This window comes from Trachinotus anak, unplaced genomic scaffold (genome assembly GCF_046630095.1).
Source record: "Trachinotus anak isolate AG129_WGS33_773 ecotype Australia unplaced genomic scaffold, CSIRO_AGI_Tana_v1 ptg000023l, whole genome shotgun sequence".
In the NCBI taxonomy this organism is placed as follows: domain Eukaryota; kingdom Metazoa; phylum Chordata; class Actinopteri; order Carangiformes; family Carangidae; genus Trachinotus; species Trachinotus anak.
Genome location: NW_027273874.1, coordinates 10,285,613 through 10,300,735, shown reverse-complemented (window position 1 = coordinate 10,300,735; position 15,123 = coordinate 10,285,613). Strand labels below are relative to the sequence as shown.

The 15,123-nt window shown below is 43.4% G+C and overlaps 2 protein-coding genes across 2 annotated transcripts; one reads left to right on the top strand and one right to left on the bottom strand.

Moving 5' to 3' along the window:
* The first annotated feature begins 1,169 nt into the window (after window positions 1-1,169).
* On the top strand, window positions 1,170-11,006 carry LOC139606880 (RPA-related protein RADX). Its single transcript, XM_071459282.1, has 19 exons — window positions 1,170-1,278; window positions 2,083-2,194; window positions 2,310-2,502; window positions 2,576-2,697; window positions 3,017-3,157; window positions 3,383-3,549; window positions 4,517-4,673; window positions 4,922-5,030; window positions 5,224-5,315; window positions 5,618-5,743; window positions 5,929-6,033; window positions 6,229-6,402; window positions 6,510-6,634; window positions 7,137-7,399; window positions 7,477-7,530; window positions 7,944-7,987; window positions 8,404-8,661; window positions 8,785-8,928; window positions 9,787-11,006. Exons 1-19 carry the CDS (start codon window positions 1,177-1,179, stop codon window positions 9,909-9,911), a joined length of 2,613 nt encoding a protein of 870 aa, XP_071315383.1. The 5' UTR covers window positions 1,170-1,176; the 3' UTR covers window positions 9,912-11,006.
* Window positions 11,007-11,590: 584 nt separating this feature from the next.
* LOC139606898 (C-type lectin domain family 10 member A-like) lies at window positions 11,591-14,463 on the bottom strand. Its single transcript, XM_071459331.1, has 8 exons — window positions 14,303-14,463; window positions 14,089-14,196; window positions 13,313-13,402; window positions 13,094-13,159; window positions 12,908-13,000; window positions 12,594-12,748; window positions 12,234-12,343; window positions 11,591-11,983 (listed from the first exon to the last, which is right to left on the bottom strand). The coding sequence occupies exons 1-8, from the start codon at window positions 14,358-14,360 to the stop codon at window positions 11,827-11,829; spliced, it is 837 nt and encodes a 278-aa protein (XP_071315432.1). The 5' UTR covers window positions 14,361-14,463; the 3' UTR covers window positions 11,591-11,826.
* Between the last annotated feature and the right edge of the window lie 660 nt (window positions 14,464-15,123).

The following is a 15,123-nucleotide window of genomic DNA, read 5'->3' as shown; positions in this document are numbered from 1 at the left end:
AAAACATGACAGGATCAAATCATGAAGAGTTGATATTATTATTTATGGAGACTTTCAGGTCTGTGGTTGGTCTGTGTTTGATATAATCAGGGTCATCAGCACATGAAGGGATGATGTTACCCAGTTTTAATAATGTTATTCAGGATAAAGGACATGTATGTGAATCAGCTTCATCCTGTAACAGTGTCCTGTTGGTGCAGCAGCTCATGGAAACTTAGACCAGGTCTAAACCTGCTGTTACATTTCAGCTGTTTGTCTGCTGCTGTTTTTCTGACTGTTTCACTTTCAGTCTGTGGAATCCTGCCAAGATAAAAGCTCTGTAAAACAAACACCACATGACGGAGCCTGTCACTCTACATGGTCCTGCACCTTTTCAGCCCCGGGCCTTAAAGGTAAAGAGCTCCAGTGTTCAGCAGTAACACAGTCATTACAGTCAGCTGCACCTTCACCAGCTGCAGCATTTAACTCATGCATCAATGATGATAAAACAATGATGTAATATTATTATTCTGAGATGGCCCATTCTGCATCATGAGAACCTGAACTTTGAGCACTGCAAGAATATTTAGATGCCAACACTCATGTACTTTAACCTGAATAAAGTATTTTCTACACAGTGGTTTGACTACTTTTACTTTGAAGTGTTTCTTGAACCTGTGTTAAAGACTCAGTGTCCTGTTGATTCCACTGGACCAATAGGTTAATGTGTGTTGGTTTGTTAATAACTTTATTAGTTGTTTCATTGGTTTAATTTCCTGTCTGAGAGAATTTATTTAGACGTTTAAAAGTTTCCTGACAGAGTCCAGTGCTGCCAATCAATCAATACTGCTGATTGATCAGTCTGATGGGAAACATCTTGCTGTTTTCAGAGTGTGTGTGTGTGTGTGTGTGTGTGTGTGTGTGTGTGTGATGCTTTAACCTCGACTGGAAGATAATTCATGTCTGTTGTGTCCAGTCGTTTAGTTTCAGTGTCAGATTAATAATAAATAAATTAATAAATAGTTTTGTTGACATATTTACATAAATAACCTTTATGTTCCTACTCAACATTATTCTAATAAAAGAAAAATAAATTCATTGTAAAATTCTGTTTTATGATTAATGTGCTAACCACAATTAAAATCTCATTTAGTTTATATTACTTAGTTTAAATACGGCTTAAAAAATACTCCCACAATGCACCGCACTGTTATTGTATGGACTGGCTTGTCCAACATGGCGGCTCCTGGCTGCGTCTTCCACAGAACTCTGACCCGGTCCAGACCCGGTCCCAACAAGGTCTAATTAACCCGCGCTCATTAATGTTCTTATCATCGTTATTGGTTTTTTATCGATTTTAATGACGTTGTATTTGGCGCGTGTGTAAAACCTCCACCAGACTCTGTTCAAATATCTGTCGTTTTAACGTCGCTGTGCTAACACGTCCGTCCTCCTGAGGCTGGACATTTAAACCGTGACCTGGCTCTGACTTTAACAGTAAACAGTGGCTTCAGGACGAGCTACGTAAAACAGGACATTTTAGATAAAGAGCCGCTAAATGAATTATAGATAGGTTCATAGATACATAGATACATAGAACTGTTAACCGCTGACCACGACAACCTTAAATGATCAGATATTTGAATGGAGTTTGGCGTAATGTGAGTTACGGCTCCCTGTCCGAGCTGTTTGACAGATGATTGATCAGTGTTCGTTCAGTGACAATAGAAGTTTGTTTCATTATTGAAACTGAGAAACACGTTTGACATCACGGATCAGTATTTTTAATGATTCATCCCAACATTAATGCTACAACACAACACAGTTCTTCAGAGGAAACATCTGACACCAACCAAACTCCATTATGTTTTCTGGGATTTATTAAATCTCTATATTTTACTCCTTTAACTGTTCAGTCTCAGTTTGTGTAACTGTTAACTCGACACTGTCGGCAGCTCTGAAACAACTCATCAGCCTTTGTTTAGTCTAAAACCAGTTTTAAGATGTTTAATCCGTCATGTGTAACAGTAGAAGATGATCTCATTCATTCACTCATCATTTTCTGTTTTCCTGTTTCTGTTTTCCCCGGTCTTTGTCTTGCAGGCGTCCTCGTCCCCTCCTGCAGTCTGCAGGGACTTCCTGTATGTGGTGGAGCTGCACCGTTACAGCAGAGACCAGGGGTCCTCAGTCTACTTCCCCCAGGCCGTCCTCAGCGGTGAGGCACAAGACAAAGGCTTGTTTCCTTTAGAGCGTGAACTACAACCTTTTGATGTAGTTCAGTCTGCTGGTCTTACTGGTTCCTGTGGGGTTCACTGGTTTGGTGTCTCCAGGTGAGGACCTGTATGACGTCACACTGACTGACGGGGACTGCAGGCTTCAGGTGACTCTGGATCCTGGTCTGAACCGGCTGGTGGAGAGGCACGTCCTGCAGCCTGGATCGACGCTGCGTAACGCTACCTTCACGGCCGCCATGACCGCTCAGCTCCTCCCAGCATGCCCTGGGGCCTGCAGTGGGACAGACAGGTGAGTGAGGACAGGTGAATCTAGCACACAGTGTCGTAATCAGGTGTCAGGGGTAAAGTTTCTGCTCCTGTAGCTACAGACTGGTGAGTGTGGAGGTCAGAGGTGGAGCTCCAGGTGATGATGAAGGCGACGGGCTCCGGAGGGTTGATGTGGACTGGGACTCTCTGCCCTGGTTTGGATCCTCGGAACCTGCAGGTAGAGTAAGAGGAGATTACCTCATCATCACTCAGATAAACCCCGCCCCCACACAGAATCAAGTCAGTGGGATTAACATGTTCAAAACATGGCTGAGCTACTTTGGCTGTGAAGCATCATGTTGCCATGGATTCATGGCTGTCAGCTGTTTGCCAGCTGTTTGCCAGCTGTTTGCCAGCTGCTTGTCAGCTGCTTGTCAGCTGTGTCCATGAACAGCAGCTGTGATCAGCTGTGATCAGCTCCTGACAGACAGCGTTCAGTCTGCTCTAAACCACACCCTGATGATTCTGATTGGTTTATTGGTTGATTGATCCTGCAGGTCCTTTGGTTCCTCTGAGAGCCAGCAGGACTGTGTTTCTGCCTCTGTGGAACAGTGTGGACTACAGCGGGGAGGTGTGGAGGGAGACCCCACCCACTGAGGAAGAGGAGGAGGATGAAGAAGACGAGGAGCAGGAGGAAGGTGGAGACAGATCGTTTGATTTTGAACTTTGATCAAGTTTAAGTTTTAAAATAGTGTAATGAAGTTTTAAAAATATCAGTTGTACTAATATTTAAGAATCCTCATATTTTACAGTAGAATTAGACTTTTATACTTTTACAGTAAATGTTGAATTAGCACAATAAACAAGTAAAGTGAGTTAGAAATCGAATCTATTAGACTTGATTGATTGTGACGCGTCGACAGGGCGACGTCCTGCTGTGACTGTGTCCGAGCTGCGTGACTCGTTCCTGTCTGGTCACCGGGGCGTTACCAGGGGCGCCGTCCAGCATCAGCTGATCATACGCATCATCAACAAATCACACCTGATGTATTACGGGAGAACAGACAGAAACTGTGAATGTCCTTATAAGGTCGGTAAATACACACATATACTGAACTCGTGGTAAACTGGCCACTGACGGTAAGAAAGACGAGTGGACTGAATGTCAGACTGGAATCAGGGGTGTCTCCCGGTCTAATGCAGGGCGGCAGATTGTCACTGAGTTCTGATGACTTCAGCAGGTTTATCTCTTATTTGGTTTCGTTCAGAGGGAGAAAGTTTTAAAGATCAACCAGGACAAATTGTTGACATCTCAGACACCACTGGTGGATCTTGATTTCACAGACACATGAAGCAGCGTGTTATAAAAACATGTTGTTGACACGGCCGGTGAAACCTTTATGGATTATTTGACCCGTCCCACCGGGATTTGGTGGGACGGCTGTGGCTGTTCTTTTTCTGACGGCGTTGCTGAGGACGAGGAGCTCACCGGCTGCCTGACCTCCTCGCCCTCAGGTTGATGACGTGTTTTAACCAACAGATGTCACTTGTGGACTTTTCAACCATTATCTAAGTTTCTAAATGAGCTAGCCCAGATTCTGCTGGGTCCAAGAGGACCCTGTATTATTCAGACAGACTAGAGGAAGTCCTGATCCGTGAGGTACTCCACAGTACTGAGGGACAGTAGATGCTGTGAGGTCAGTATGAAGCCCTTGTCAGAGTTTCAGTCATTAGCCAGGCCTCTGTGACGTTTACATCAGGACTGAGGTTTGTAAAATGAGGCCTGAAACAGCTGCTGCAGGAAGTGATAAGAGTGAAAACACTGTAGTTCTGCAGTAGATTAACACTCACTGATGTGTGTCCTCAGTCTCTTCATAGGACTCAGATCCATATACAAACCTGTACTGACACCAAAAGATAATTAAAGTAATTAATGTAAAGATAATTTTATTTTGTGTTTCACATGGTTGCATGGTGTAAATAAACGAGGACCTGAGACAGATCCCTGTGGAACAACAAACTTTATTAAATTTCCATCTCTCTTTGTTTCTGTGCAGGCGGTGTTGGAGGTGTGTGACCGGACAGGAAGTGTGTGTGTGGTGTTGTGGAACAGTGTGTGCGTCAGCTGGTATCGCTTTCTGAAGCCTGGTGACATCATCAGCCTGAGACGCTATCGAGTCAAACAGCATTACCAGGCTGCGACGGATGAGATTGGTACACACAAACTTGTCTCACTGACTTGTGGGGACTTTCCTTTGACTGGAGGAGGGGTCTCTCCTCTGTTGATCCTCCTGAGCTTTCTGCTCAGGACCCTCAGTCTAAAATTGAGTCTAAACCCTAAAATAAACAGTAAAGTTGAGGTGGAGCTGAGTCCCCACATGTCTCTTCTGCATGAATGTACCAAAGATAGTCGAATGAGGACAGACTCATCACTCTGTGTCTGTTTCTGTTGTTCTGTCCAGAGATTAGCGTGAACAGCAGAAATCCTGCTGCACAGATATCTGTTCTCCCAGAATCCTCTATTTCACCTGAGTATCTACCACCTGCACCTACCTACAGCTTCTACAACAGGTACACACACACACACACACTCACACACCTTCCCTTGTCCCTGACTCCGCCCTCTCCCCGTCATCATGTCACAACCTGACAGTTCCCAGAATGTCCTCACAACGCAGACATGTCCTCACTTTGTAAGAAATGGAACCTGGTCCTCACAAAGACCGTAACACCACCCACCACAGACACACTCTCTGTTTATCAGTAAGGAGCTCCTGGAGCGTCCCCACACCGCCGTGTGTGATGTCATTGGCCTGCTGACGTTCTCAGGACGACCAGAGCGAATCAGGAGCAAGGGTGAGGGTTGTCATGGTTACCAGCACAATATATTGATAATTATAGCTGCAGTGATTAATCGATAAATCTATTAGTCGATCAACAGAAAATTAATCAGCAGCTGATTTTTTGAGACGTGTGACATCACGGACTTCAATGTTTCTGAGTTTTGTGCATCAGCAGATTAATCAATTAAGTAACTGTCAGATTAATCAATGATAAAAATCAATTAGTTGCAGCCGTATTGATATTATGATGCTTTTTTCATATTTACATAAAAACACATGTAATCTGTAAGTGTGTGTGTTTGTTTCCTTTGGTAGATGGTCGAGGGGCGGAGCTTTTGGAGTATCGCTGGCTGCGATTGGAGGACGGGACCAGCACTCAGCCAATCATGGTGAAGCTCTTCTCCACATCTCAGCCTGAAACCCACCGCAAGCTCCACCCACGTGAGACACACACACACACACACACACACACACACACACACACACACACAGCGTCTCTGAATTCAAACATATATAAATGTTATTGATTCTGAATTAATGATCACACTGTGTCGTCCACATTTAAAATAAAACTCATGAACTTCATTACAGTGATAAAAGTCGTCGTCTCTCTGTCTGTTGTCCAGTGTCTGTCGTTGTTTGTACCAGACTGAAGTTGATCAGAGCAGCAGATGAAACTCATGGCTGCTCCTACCTGACCAATACAACATACACACAGGTGTACTGCACAGGTAACACTGCACACAGGTGTATTTAACAGTGTTCTGTCTCTGTCACTCCCCCTGATGGTAGAAAGTGAGATAACCACATTGACTTTTACTCAACTGTAGACAATATTGTTGTCTCTGTCATTACCTCATCAGTTCTTCCTCTCATTCATTGGCCAACTGAACTCTGTCCTCTCTCCTCATTGGTTGATTGGGTAGGACTGGGCCACCACTCAGAGATGAGTTACCGTAAGCTCCTGCCGGTGAAGCACTTCCTCCAGTGGCTGAGGAGCCAGGACGACCAACAGGTGCTGAGCAGGGCTTTGATTGGAGGATTCTTCATGTACCCGCCTCCTCCGGTCTCCTTGGAAACGTACATGAAAGACCGGAGAGGTCAGTTGTCTGTGTTTACATCTATTATCATTTATTAAAACAAAGAACCTTTACTCTAAGTGTGTGTGTGTGTGTGTGTGTGTGTGCGTGTGTGCGTGCGCTCACAGGTGAGCCAGGTTTCCTGCGGGGGGTGGAGCTTCAGAGGGAGGTGGAGAGTCTCTCTTACCGGGAGCGACGGACCCTCTGTATCCAGGCAACGGTTACCATGGTTACATACAGCCGCAGAGGAGAGGTAACTTTTTGTTTCATGTTATTTTGTTATTTGTTTAGTTTTTTTGTTGAAGAGGCTGAATTCATACTGAAGCGTGTATCTATACACAGTGATGTATACATACAAACACATCTCACAGCAGACTTTTCATTGCATTTATATGTTTATACGTAATTATAGTTGTTGTTCATCTCCATGTTCATCATTCCTGGAAATTTTAAGATTTCACACAAATGAAATGAACCTTTTAAAAATTGTAATTCTTGAAGAAAAACAAACATATAGATTTTATACAATGCGGCAGATGTGGGGTCGATCTGAACCTCTGATTGGCTGTTCCCTCCCTGATCGATCATCATCAATGCTGTGATCAGTGGGGTGTGTCAGAGAACGACAGGGAGACTCTGCTCTGTCCGGACTCAGTGAATCGACTCACAACGTCGCAGCTGAACCACAGGAGGAAATGCAGGTGTTAAATCCAGGGAGACTCACCTGTCCTCTCTGACCTTCATGTCTCCTTCAGGAGGATCGCTGTTTGTTTTGGACAGATCGAGCTGCATCTCTGTCCCCCTCCTCCTCCTCCTCCTCATCCTCACCTCGTTTCTCCAAATCCTCCCCTGACGTGTGTCCCTCCCCATCCCTCTCCTCCTCCTCCTCTCTCCTCCCTCTCCCTTCCACCCCTCGTCAACTCAGACCTCCTCCCTCCTCCTCCTTGTCTTTATCTCCAACCTCTCCATCCTCAACCATCAGTCAGCTGACTCCTCGACGTCTGGACCACAGAGCAGGGTGAGACATGAACGCCACAATTTCACTGTCGGAGTTCAGTCTGTGTAAACTCTGGATTTATACTGTGATTGTTTCAGGAGGAGGTCGTGTAAGAGGAAGCAGCTGCTGCAGCCTGAAACTCCAAACAAGAGGTGAGCATCAGGCGACATGTTTACATGCTGCTTTCCAGAAACTTAACATGGACAGATTATAAGACAACAGGCCCACATGCACGTAAAAGTCCCCCAGTAAAAGGCCCTCCTGTATAAGAGCAAGACACCAGGACTCGTGTCTCTTTATTGTCGTCTGCCTCACTTTCCAACAAGTAATATTCACTTAAAGCAGATATTGGACTGTGCTCTGCAGGAAGGGGATTTGTTGGTATAAAAAATGTTTGGTTGGATCACAAAAACCTTCTGATCTTAAAATTATAAAGTTACACAAGATGAAAAACTTGTGTGGGGTTTGACCAATCAGAGTTCCTGGTGCTGCTGAACTAAATGTGGAACTGCTCCTTTAAATGTTATGAGAGCTGAAGATGACAAATTGTTTTCTCTTTCTTCAGACATCCATGGGTCACATTACAACCAGAACAAAACAACAAGACAGGTGTGTAACTGAGCTTCACACTCTTCTCAAAAATGACACATTTTTGTGGAATCATCATGTTGTCGTGTACAAGAGGTCAAAAAGATAAAACATGGTCCTATAAACATGGTCCTCACAAGTGATCAAAAATAAACATGGTCCTCACAAGTGATCAAAAATAAACGAGGTCCTCACAAGTGATCAAAAATAAACATGGTCCTCACAAGTGATCAAAAATAAACGAGGTCCTCACAAGTGATCAAAAATAAACATGGTCCTCACAAGTGATCAAAAATAAACACTGTCTCACAAGTGATCAAAAATGAATATGGTCAAAAGGTTTGTCACATGGCTCTAAACCATAATGTGTCGTGTACAATAATAATAATTATGAGTAACAATAATAATAATAATACATCTTCTCCCTCTTGCTGCAGTAATTCTGTTTGAAGCCTCCATGGAGTTTCTGGAAAACACAAACGCTGATGAGGACAGCAGTGATGATGATGATGACTCGTCCTTCATCACTGCTCCCCTTTCCCCCGCCTTCCCGCCCGTCGCTGTGGAGACACTGCCGATGCGTTATAACCACGCCCACAGGGAGGAGCAGGCAGTTGCCGTGACAACTGGAGGAAGGGTGACAACTGAGAGGTTTGACCTCGCCTTTGAAGACTACTACACACTGAGACTGAGAGGTACACACACACACACACACACACACGCATAAGTTATGTTCTTAACTCTGGGGATTATAACTATCCAATGTGTTGGAAGTCACGATAATATTTTAATCTAAATAAAACTCTGTTTCGCTTCAGCTCTGTCCGATGGTGTTTTGGTCGACGCCGTCTTCCTCCCTCATTCTTCCTCCTCCCATCCTCCCCTCCTCCCTCACGCCAACACCTGGACCTCCATCTTATCACATGGAGCCTTCTCTTCGCACAAACCTCCACCTTCACCAGGTCATCACACACACACCCACACACACACACACACACACTTCACACAGTTGTCTCTCTATACCTGTGAGAGCCCTCACATCCATTTCATAGCCACTAACCCTGATGTTAACCAGATTCTAACTGTAACCCTTAAAACCAAGTCTGAACCTTGACCCTAGTGAGTAGTGAGGACCTGCCATGTCCTCATGATGCTCAGATGTCCCCACAATGCACCAATGTCCTCATAATGCAGAAATATGCTCACAATCAAAAGATGTCCTCACAATGCAGAAGTGTCCTCACAACGCAGAAACACTATGTACTCACAAAGCAATAAAAACCCACTCAAGCACACAGACAACATTGTTAATTAGATTTTTGTTAGTTTCAGTCAGTTTATGTTTACTCGTTTACCAGGTTGCTACATAACAACTGACTGTGACAGATACAAACTGATTCTCCTCAAGCAATGAAACTGATTCTCAGTCACTATTGCCCACCTAGCTTAGCATTAGCACAGGTAATTGTTCTCTCCAATGCCGATCAGCTGATCGACATTAATTGACATTAATCTTGAACTCACTTGGTCCTTCTGATCGCAACACGAAAGACTTGACGTTAAGGTTTCATTCACATCCACAGCTCTTAATAACATTATGCCACATAAATTGTATATTTATATATTTATTATTTATGTTTATTCATTGATGAAAATGTTTTTCACTGTTGTTTTCAAATGTTACTTTTCATTTTGTTTGTCTCATTTGTTTGTCATCGAATTTTAAACATCAGTTTTCATCGACAAACACTGACATCCACACACAAAGAATGATGATGATGATGATGATGAAGGCCACGCTCTTCTCTTGTCTCTCTCAGCTGACCTGATCGGCATGGCGGCCCAGCTGACCAATCAGAGGCTGGTGTGTGTCCTGGAGGCGTGTCACCTGGGCGGACCCACAACTGAACTTGTCCTGAGCCGAGCATTTCCACTGCCCACCTGACAACAAACAGATGCCTGATGGGAGTTGTAGTTTTTAAATTTATTTATAACTTTTAGTTTTTACAGTTTTTATACTTGATAATTTATAATATTTCTAATTATTTGATTATTTTAATTTATGAGGACACATACTGATGCACTTTACTACATGTTTATTCTGGGAGTTGTGGTTGTAGTTTAACTCTATAATTTAAGTGCATTTAAAAAACAACAGCATTTGTAGCTTTTTGATGGGTTTTTGTCAGATGCTGGGATTTGTTTTGGTTTTTTGTAACATTTTTCATTGTCAAATTACAGTATAATTATTTAGTGCATAAATTAGTACATATGTTTAGTATATAGATAGTGTCAAATACATAAGTACGATGAATGAAGAAGAAGACAAGAATGTTAACAGTGTTGTGCTTAAGAGAAATAATTCATACTTTACACTCAGTATTATTTAACATGTATTTGATAATTATTAGTTACTGTTGTTTTAAAGAAAAATGAGTGAAACTGTGCTGATGTACAAAGAACTGATGTTAGTGCAGCTTTTGTGTCTTCAACGTCTGGTCATAACATCATATCATAAACTGTTACTACAATTTTTTTCATATTTCTTCAGTACATATTAAATATTTACACTGTAATTTGTGGGCTGTGATATGAAGCTTCACATTGTGGAGTTTTGGTCTAAAATGAAGCTGAACACTTAATATAAAATGTTGAACAGCTCAAATTTAGACCAGTTGAAAGTAAAGCTGATGAAGCAGGGTTTTTTTTTCACACCTTTATGCCGTCCAGTGTCAACATTGTCCGTCAACATTAGCTTCTAAAAGTTGCTGCTGTTATTGCTGTGATGTGTTGTTCATGTCTGAGATGTTTTTTGGAGGGAAGTTTGGGAGTTTTGGCAGCATGGTAGAATTTACATTCTACAATTAAAATGTTAAGATGCTGAGTGTTTTATAGGCTCACTCCTCACTAATGAGATTATTTTAGAGCAAAAAGTAAAAAAGTTAAGCATTTTTTCACCTGAATTTTAGTCCTGGTAATGAAAAGAAGGCTTTGAATAGTTAAAGTATTGAACCTTACAGAATGTATGATTAAATAGAAATTGGCAGACATGTTTGTTTTTTTAAAGCCTCACTTTGAAAATTAAAACAGGAAAAACTAAATGTGTCTTTAAATTATATTTAGTGCCAAAATGTCCATGTAGTGTAGCCTTCAGTGTCTAACATTACATGTTGTATCTCTGTGAATCTTTCTGTGCTGTGTTAATTTTTTGTTGAATTTGTAGCTTGTTACACTGTAGTTGTACTGTCTGTGTCAGTTGTTCTTTTCAGGTTTGAACTGACAGTTTCAGTTCAGCACTTTCTGCATGCCTTTATTTTGAATTTTGCATTGTCGAGAGAAGAGTTTGTATTTTACAACTTTTACAATCTGTTAAATTCAGTTGTCCCACTTCTGTTTTTAACTTTTTTTTTAACGTTTGTGCATCACTCAGCTGACAACAATCTTTTTAAACTAGAAGACTATTTTATATTTTTCTCATTGTTGACAATGTGTTGGTCCGCCTCTCAACACTTCCCTCCTCTGTCTGAGGCTCTCAGCTCCAAGCTCATTGGTTCCTACTGAAGACGCAAATCTTTAAAAACACTTCACAAATAAACAGTTTCATGTTTAAAAAAAGGCAAAAAATCTGTTCACTGGTTTTTTAATAGTTTTTGGACACAGTGCAGCTCAATGGCTCGGAGGAATAAGATACATCAGGCTCTGATGCACACACACATGCAGTAGTTGTTAGTAAGAGACAATCATGTTGGTTGGAATCAGCATGAGATTACATGAGAGGGTTGACAGTCTGTACAGTGTACAACACCATCTATCCTCAGACCCTTGACTACACAGAACATATCAACCGTCACTGGTGGCCTTTAGCTGTGCTGGCTGTGTCTCTGGCAGATGTAGCGCAGCCTGGTGGAGCAGTGCAGGTCGTTGAGGCGTCCGTCGCTGTGAAGTTGAGCGCAGTCCTCGTCTCCCTGACCGAGACCGTGACCAGTCCAACTGTCAGGCTGCCCGGGTTTCCACCGCCTGGAAACCACAGAAACAAAGATGAAACAAACACAAGGTGCACAGGTGTGTTTGCATGACACTATTTTATTAGTCCTTTAATTATTGGTATCTTTACTATCAACACATTTTTGGTATCTTCATTCTGAGGATATTTCCTGTAAGTTGGTTTTTATTGGGGCGAATTGTTCCAAAATATCCTGGTGAGACAAAGATTTGTCCACATTGTAATAATTTAAAAACTTTACGATGGCAGAGTGTAACAGCTCACCTGCGGTTCATAACATACGGCGTCTGGTTGACCCACTCCCACTTCCCTGTCCGCTCATCGGTCAGACCCACCCAGTAGAAGGTTCCTGTGGCGTGATGGTTCACAAAGTCCTGGACCAGAGAGACAGAGACAGAGACAACTTCCCTAAATGTTCGTAAAGATGTCCCACAAGGATCAGTACGTGGTCCTCTGCTATTTCCTCTGTACATAAACACTGTTTCTCTTCAAGGCTGTAAAATAATCTGTCTTTTTATGCAGATGACACCATGTTTTATGTCAGACCAGGGCGTAATTTACCTTTAATGACCTCCCTTACAAATGTAAACCTTATCGTCTCTGAAAAGAGAGAGACTGTCTCACCCACTCCTCGTCAGTGTTGAGTATGACCAGGTGAGATTCATGTCCATTGCACCAGTCTCTGGCCTCATGCCAGGACAAAGATGTCCTGCTGAACAAGTAACAGGTGGTACCAGAAAGTTCCCAACCCAGAGGACAGCAGCCATCCACTGCTGAACCTGAGAGACAGACAGACAGACAGGCAGACAGACGGTGTCTAAGACGGGTCTACAATTCTATCAAAGAGACATCTGTGTCTCCTTTCACTTTGTAAGGACCAATATGACACTCAGACTTTTGAGTGAGGATTGGACTGAGCCGGTTCAGTGTGGTTGTACCGTTGTTGATGAGGCGTTCGAGGGAGCATTTGAGTGTAGCGACCGCCCTGCTGATGGAGTCCAGAGACGAGAGCTGCTTCAGTGCTTCTGAGACTGAACAAACACACACAGTCAGTGTAATACAGTTATTGTCATTATTATTAGCTGTAGCAGCAGCACGTTGAGAGTTGCTCTGATCTGTTACACCTGACGTCAGCTGGTCCTTGTTGTTCTCCACAGCAAACTTGAGCCGGTGGACGTCTTTAGCTGCATCTGGGACAGAGGAACGGCAGGTGAAGCATCAATCAGATAAAAGATTTGAAGAAGAACCTGGAGGTCCATCATCATCATCATCATCATCATCATCATCATCATCATCTGTTACACCACGTCCACTGACTAAAAGAACAAAGACAGGTGTGTTACCTTTAGCGAGCTGCTGTGCAGAGCTCATTGATTCAGTCAGGTTGGAGACACTTTTCTCCACAGACCACAAGCGATTTGACGTCTTTGTGTCTGCACAGACACATAAATACACATGTTCATGCTATTTTACATGCACAGTAACTTTGTTTGGTTCTTAACCCTCAGTAGCAATATTTCACTCTTTTCCCATTGGTCCACTGTCTCTCACTGTTCACATGATGTTAAAACACAGAACTGCAGATCTTGAAACATGAACTGCTGTTTACTCATCATGCCTGATGTTTATCCTGCAGCATGTGTGGTGGTAACGTCTCCTCTGAAAGCACCGCTGCATGCTAGAGCTACAGACATGCTAGCAGCTAGCTAGCTATGTCTGTGTGGCTGCTTTGTGCTAAATGCTAACACCAGCGCTCTAACATGATGTTTAGCAGGTGTTCTGTTTACCATGCTCACTATCTTTGTTTGCATGTTAGCATGCTGTCATTAGCTTATTAGCAGTGAACACAGCTGAGGCTGATGGGAATGTGGTTGGTTTGAGCATAAATCAAAGTATTAGACAAATTAACAAGGATCATCAAATTCAGTCTGAGTCATCATCTGGGGAACAAGAATAAGAGCTACTGAGGTTTTTAGTCTGGACCAAAGTGGTGGACTGACCGACACCTTCCACAGGGACCAGGAAACAGGACCAGACTTCCCAGGAAGTAACACAATGTGTGTGTGTGTGTGTGTGTGTGTGTGTGTGTGTGTGTGTGTGTGTGTGTGTGCGCACTCACTGCTCGCTCCCAGTGCTATGATCAGAACCAGGATAAATGTAGCCGTCAGAGCAGGAAACAACCAACGTCTGAACCTGGAGACACCTGAGAAATAGACAGGTCGAGGCTCTGACAGACAGACAGGTAGAGAGACAGACAGGTGGTCAGAGGGTGACTGCACAGTCTCCTCATACTTCAGCCACATGAACAGACGGACGGACGGACAGACAGGTACCTTTGCTCCAGAATGAGTTGCTGTCGTCTTCAGTGTTGTCATGGTATTCAGTCGTCATGACGATGTCTCCTCACCTGGTGCGTCTCCCTCTTCTTCACGATGAAGCCTGACAAACAGTCTGACTGTCCAAACACTGAGCCCAGGGTCATTGGCCACTGAGCACACTTTGAACTGGAAAACACTGTGTGTGTGTGTGTGTGTGTGTGAGAGTGTGTGAGTGTGTGTGTGTGTGGTGAAACTCTGCTGATCTCACCCTGTTAGTCCAGTCTAAAATCCACCACCGACTAGAAAAGGCTGCAGTTGCTCAGTGTGCTCCTCTGAATCCACTCCCAGTGAAACAGAGTAAAGGTTGATTCCTCGTGTGGAAGGTCTTCGTCGTTAGCGCACGATGAAGGTCTACAGGAAGCTGCAGTGGCAGCTAATAGAGAACCAAAGGAAAGTGTAACTGAAAGTTAAGATGGAAGCGCTGAATAAAGTCCAAGGGCCAGCAGCGTGGACACATTATGAGAAAATGGGCCCCAGGGCACAGACCAGTAAAAGGGCCCATCCCTCCTGTGTAGGGCCCCCACACTTAGGCTGCGTCCACAATAACATGTTCTCATTTTAAAAGGAAAAGGTCTCCGTCCAGAAGACGTTCAAACAAACGTTCATCACGAAGTCATGTCAATCACAGTCGTCACACGTCAGCTCAGGACACGCTAACTACAGCACACATCGTCAGGGGCCACACTTCAGGGGGGTAATGGGGCTTTATGGGAAGTTTAGGGGATTTATAGTTGTCATTGCCAAATGTGGGGCCATCTGGGGCCCCTTTGCTCCAT

Coding starts and splice junctions, on each gene's coding strand:
- LOC139606880 (XM_071459282.1), top strand. CDS start 1,177: ATGCACCGCACTGTTATTGTATGGACTGGCTTGTCCAACATGGCGGCT. Junction 6,034..6,228: donor CACACAGGTGTACTGCACAG/GTAACACTGCAC, acceptor TTGATTGGGTAG/GACTGGGCCACCACTCAGAG. Junction 6,403..6,509: donor GTACATGAAAGACCGGAGAG/GTCAGTTGTCTG, acceptor GTGCGCTCACAG/GTGAGCCAGGTTTCCTGCGG.
- LOC139606898 (XM_071459331.1), bottom strand. CDS start 14,360: ATGACGACTGAATACCATGACAACACTGAAGACGACAGCAACTCATTC. Junction 13,001..13,093: donor CAAGGACCAGCTGACGTCAG/GTGTAACAGATC, acceptor GTGTTTGTTCAG/TCTCAGAAGCACTGAAGCAG. Junction 12,344..12,593: donor TCAACACTGACGAGGAGTGG/GTGAGACAGTCT, acceptor TCTCTGGTCCAG/GACTTTGTGAACCATCACGC.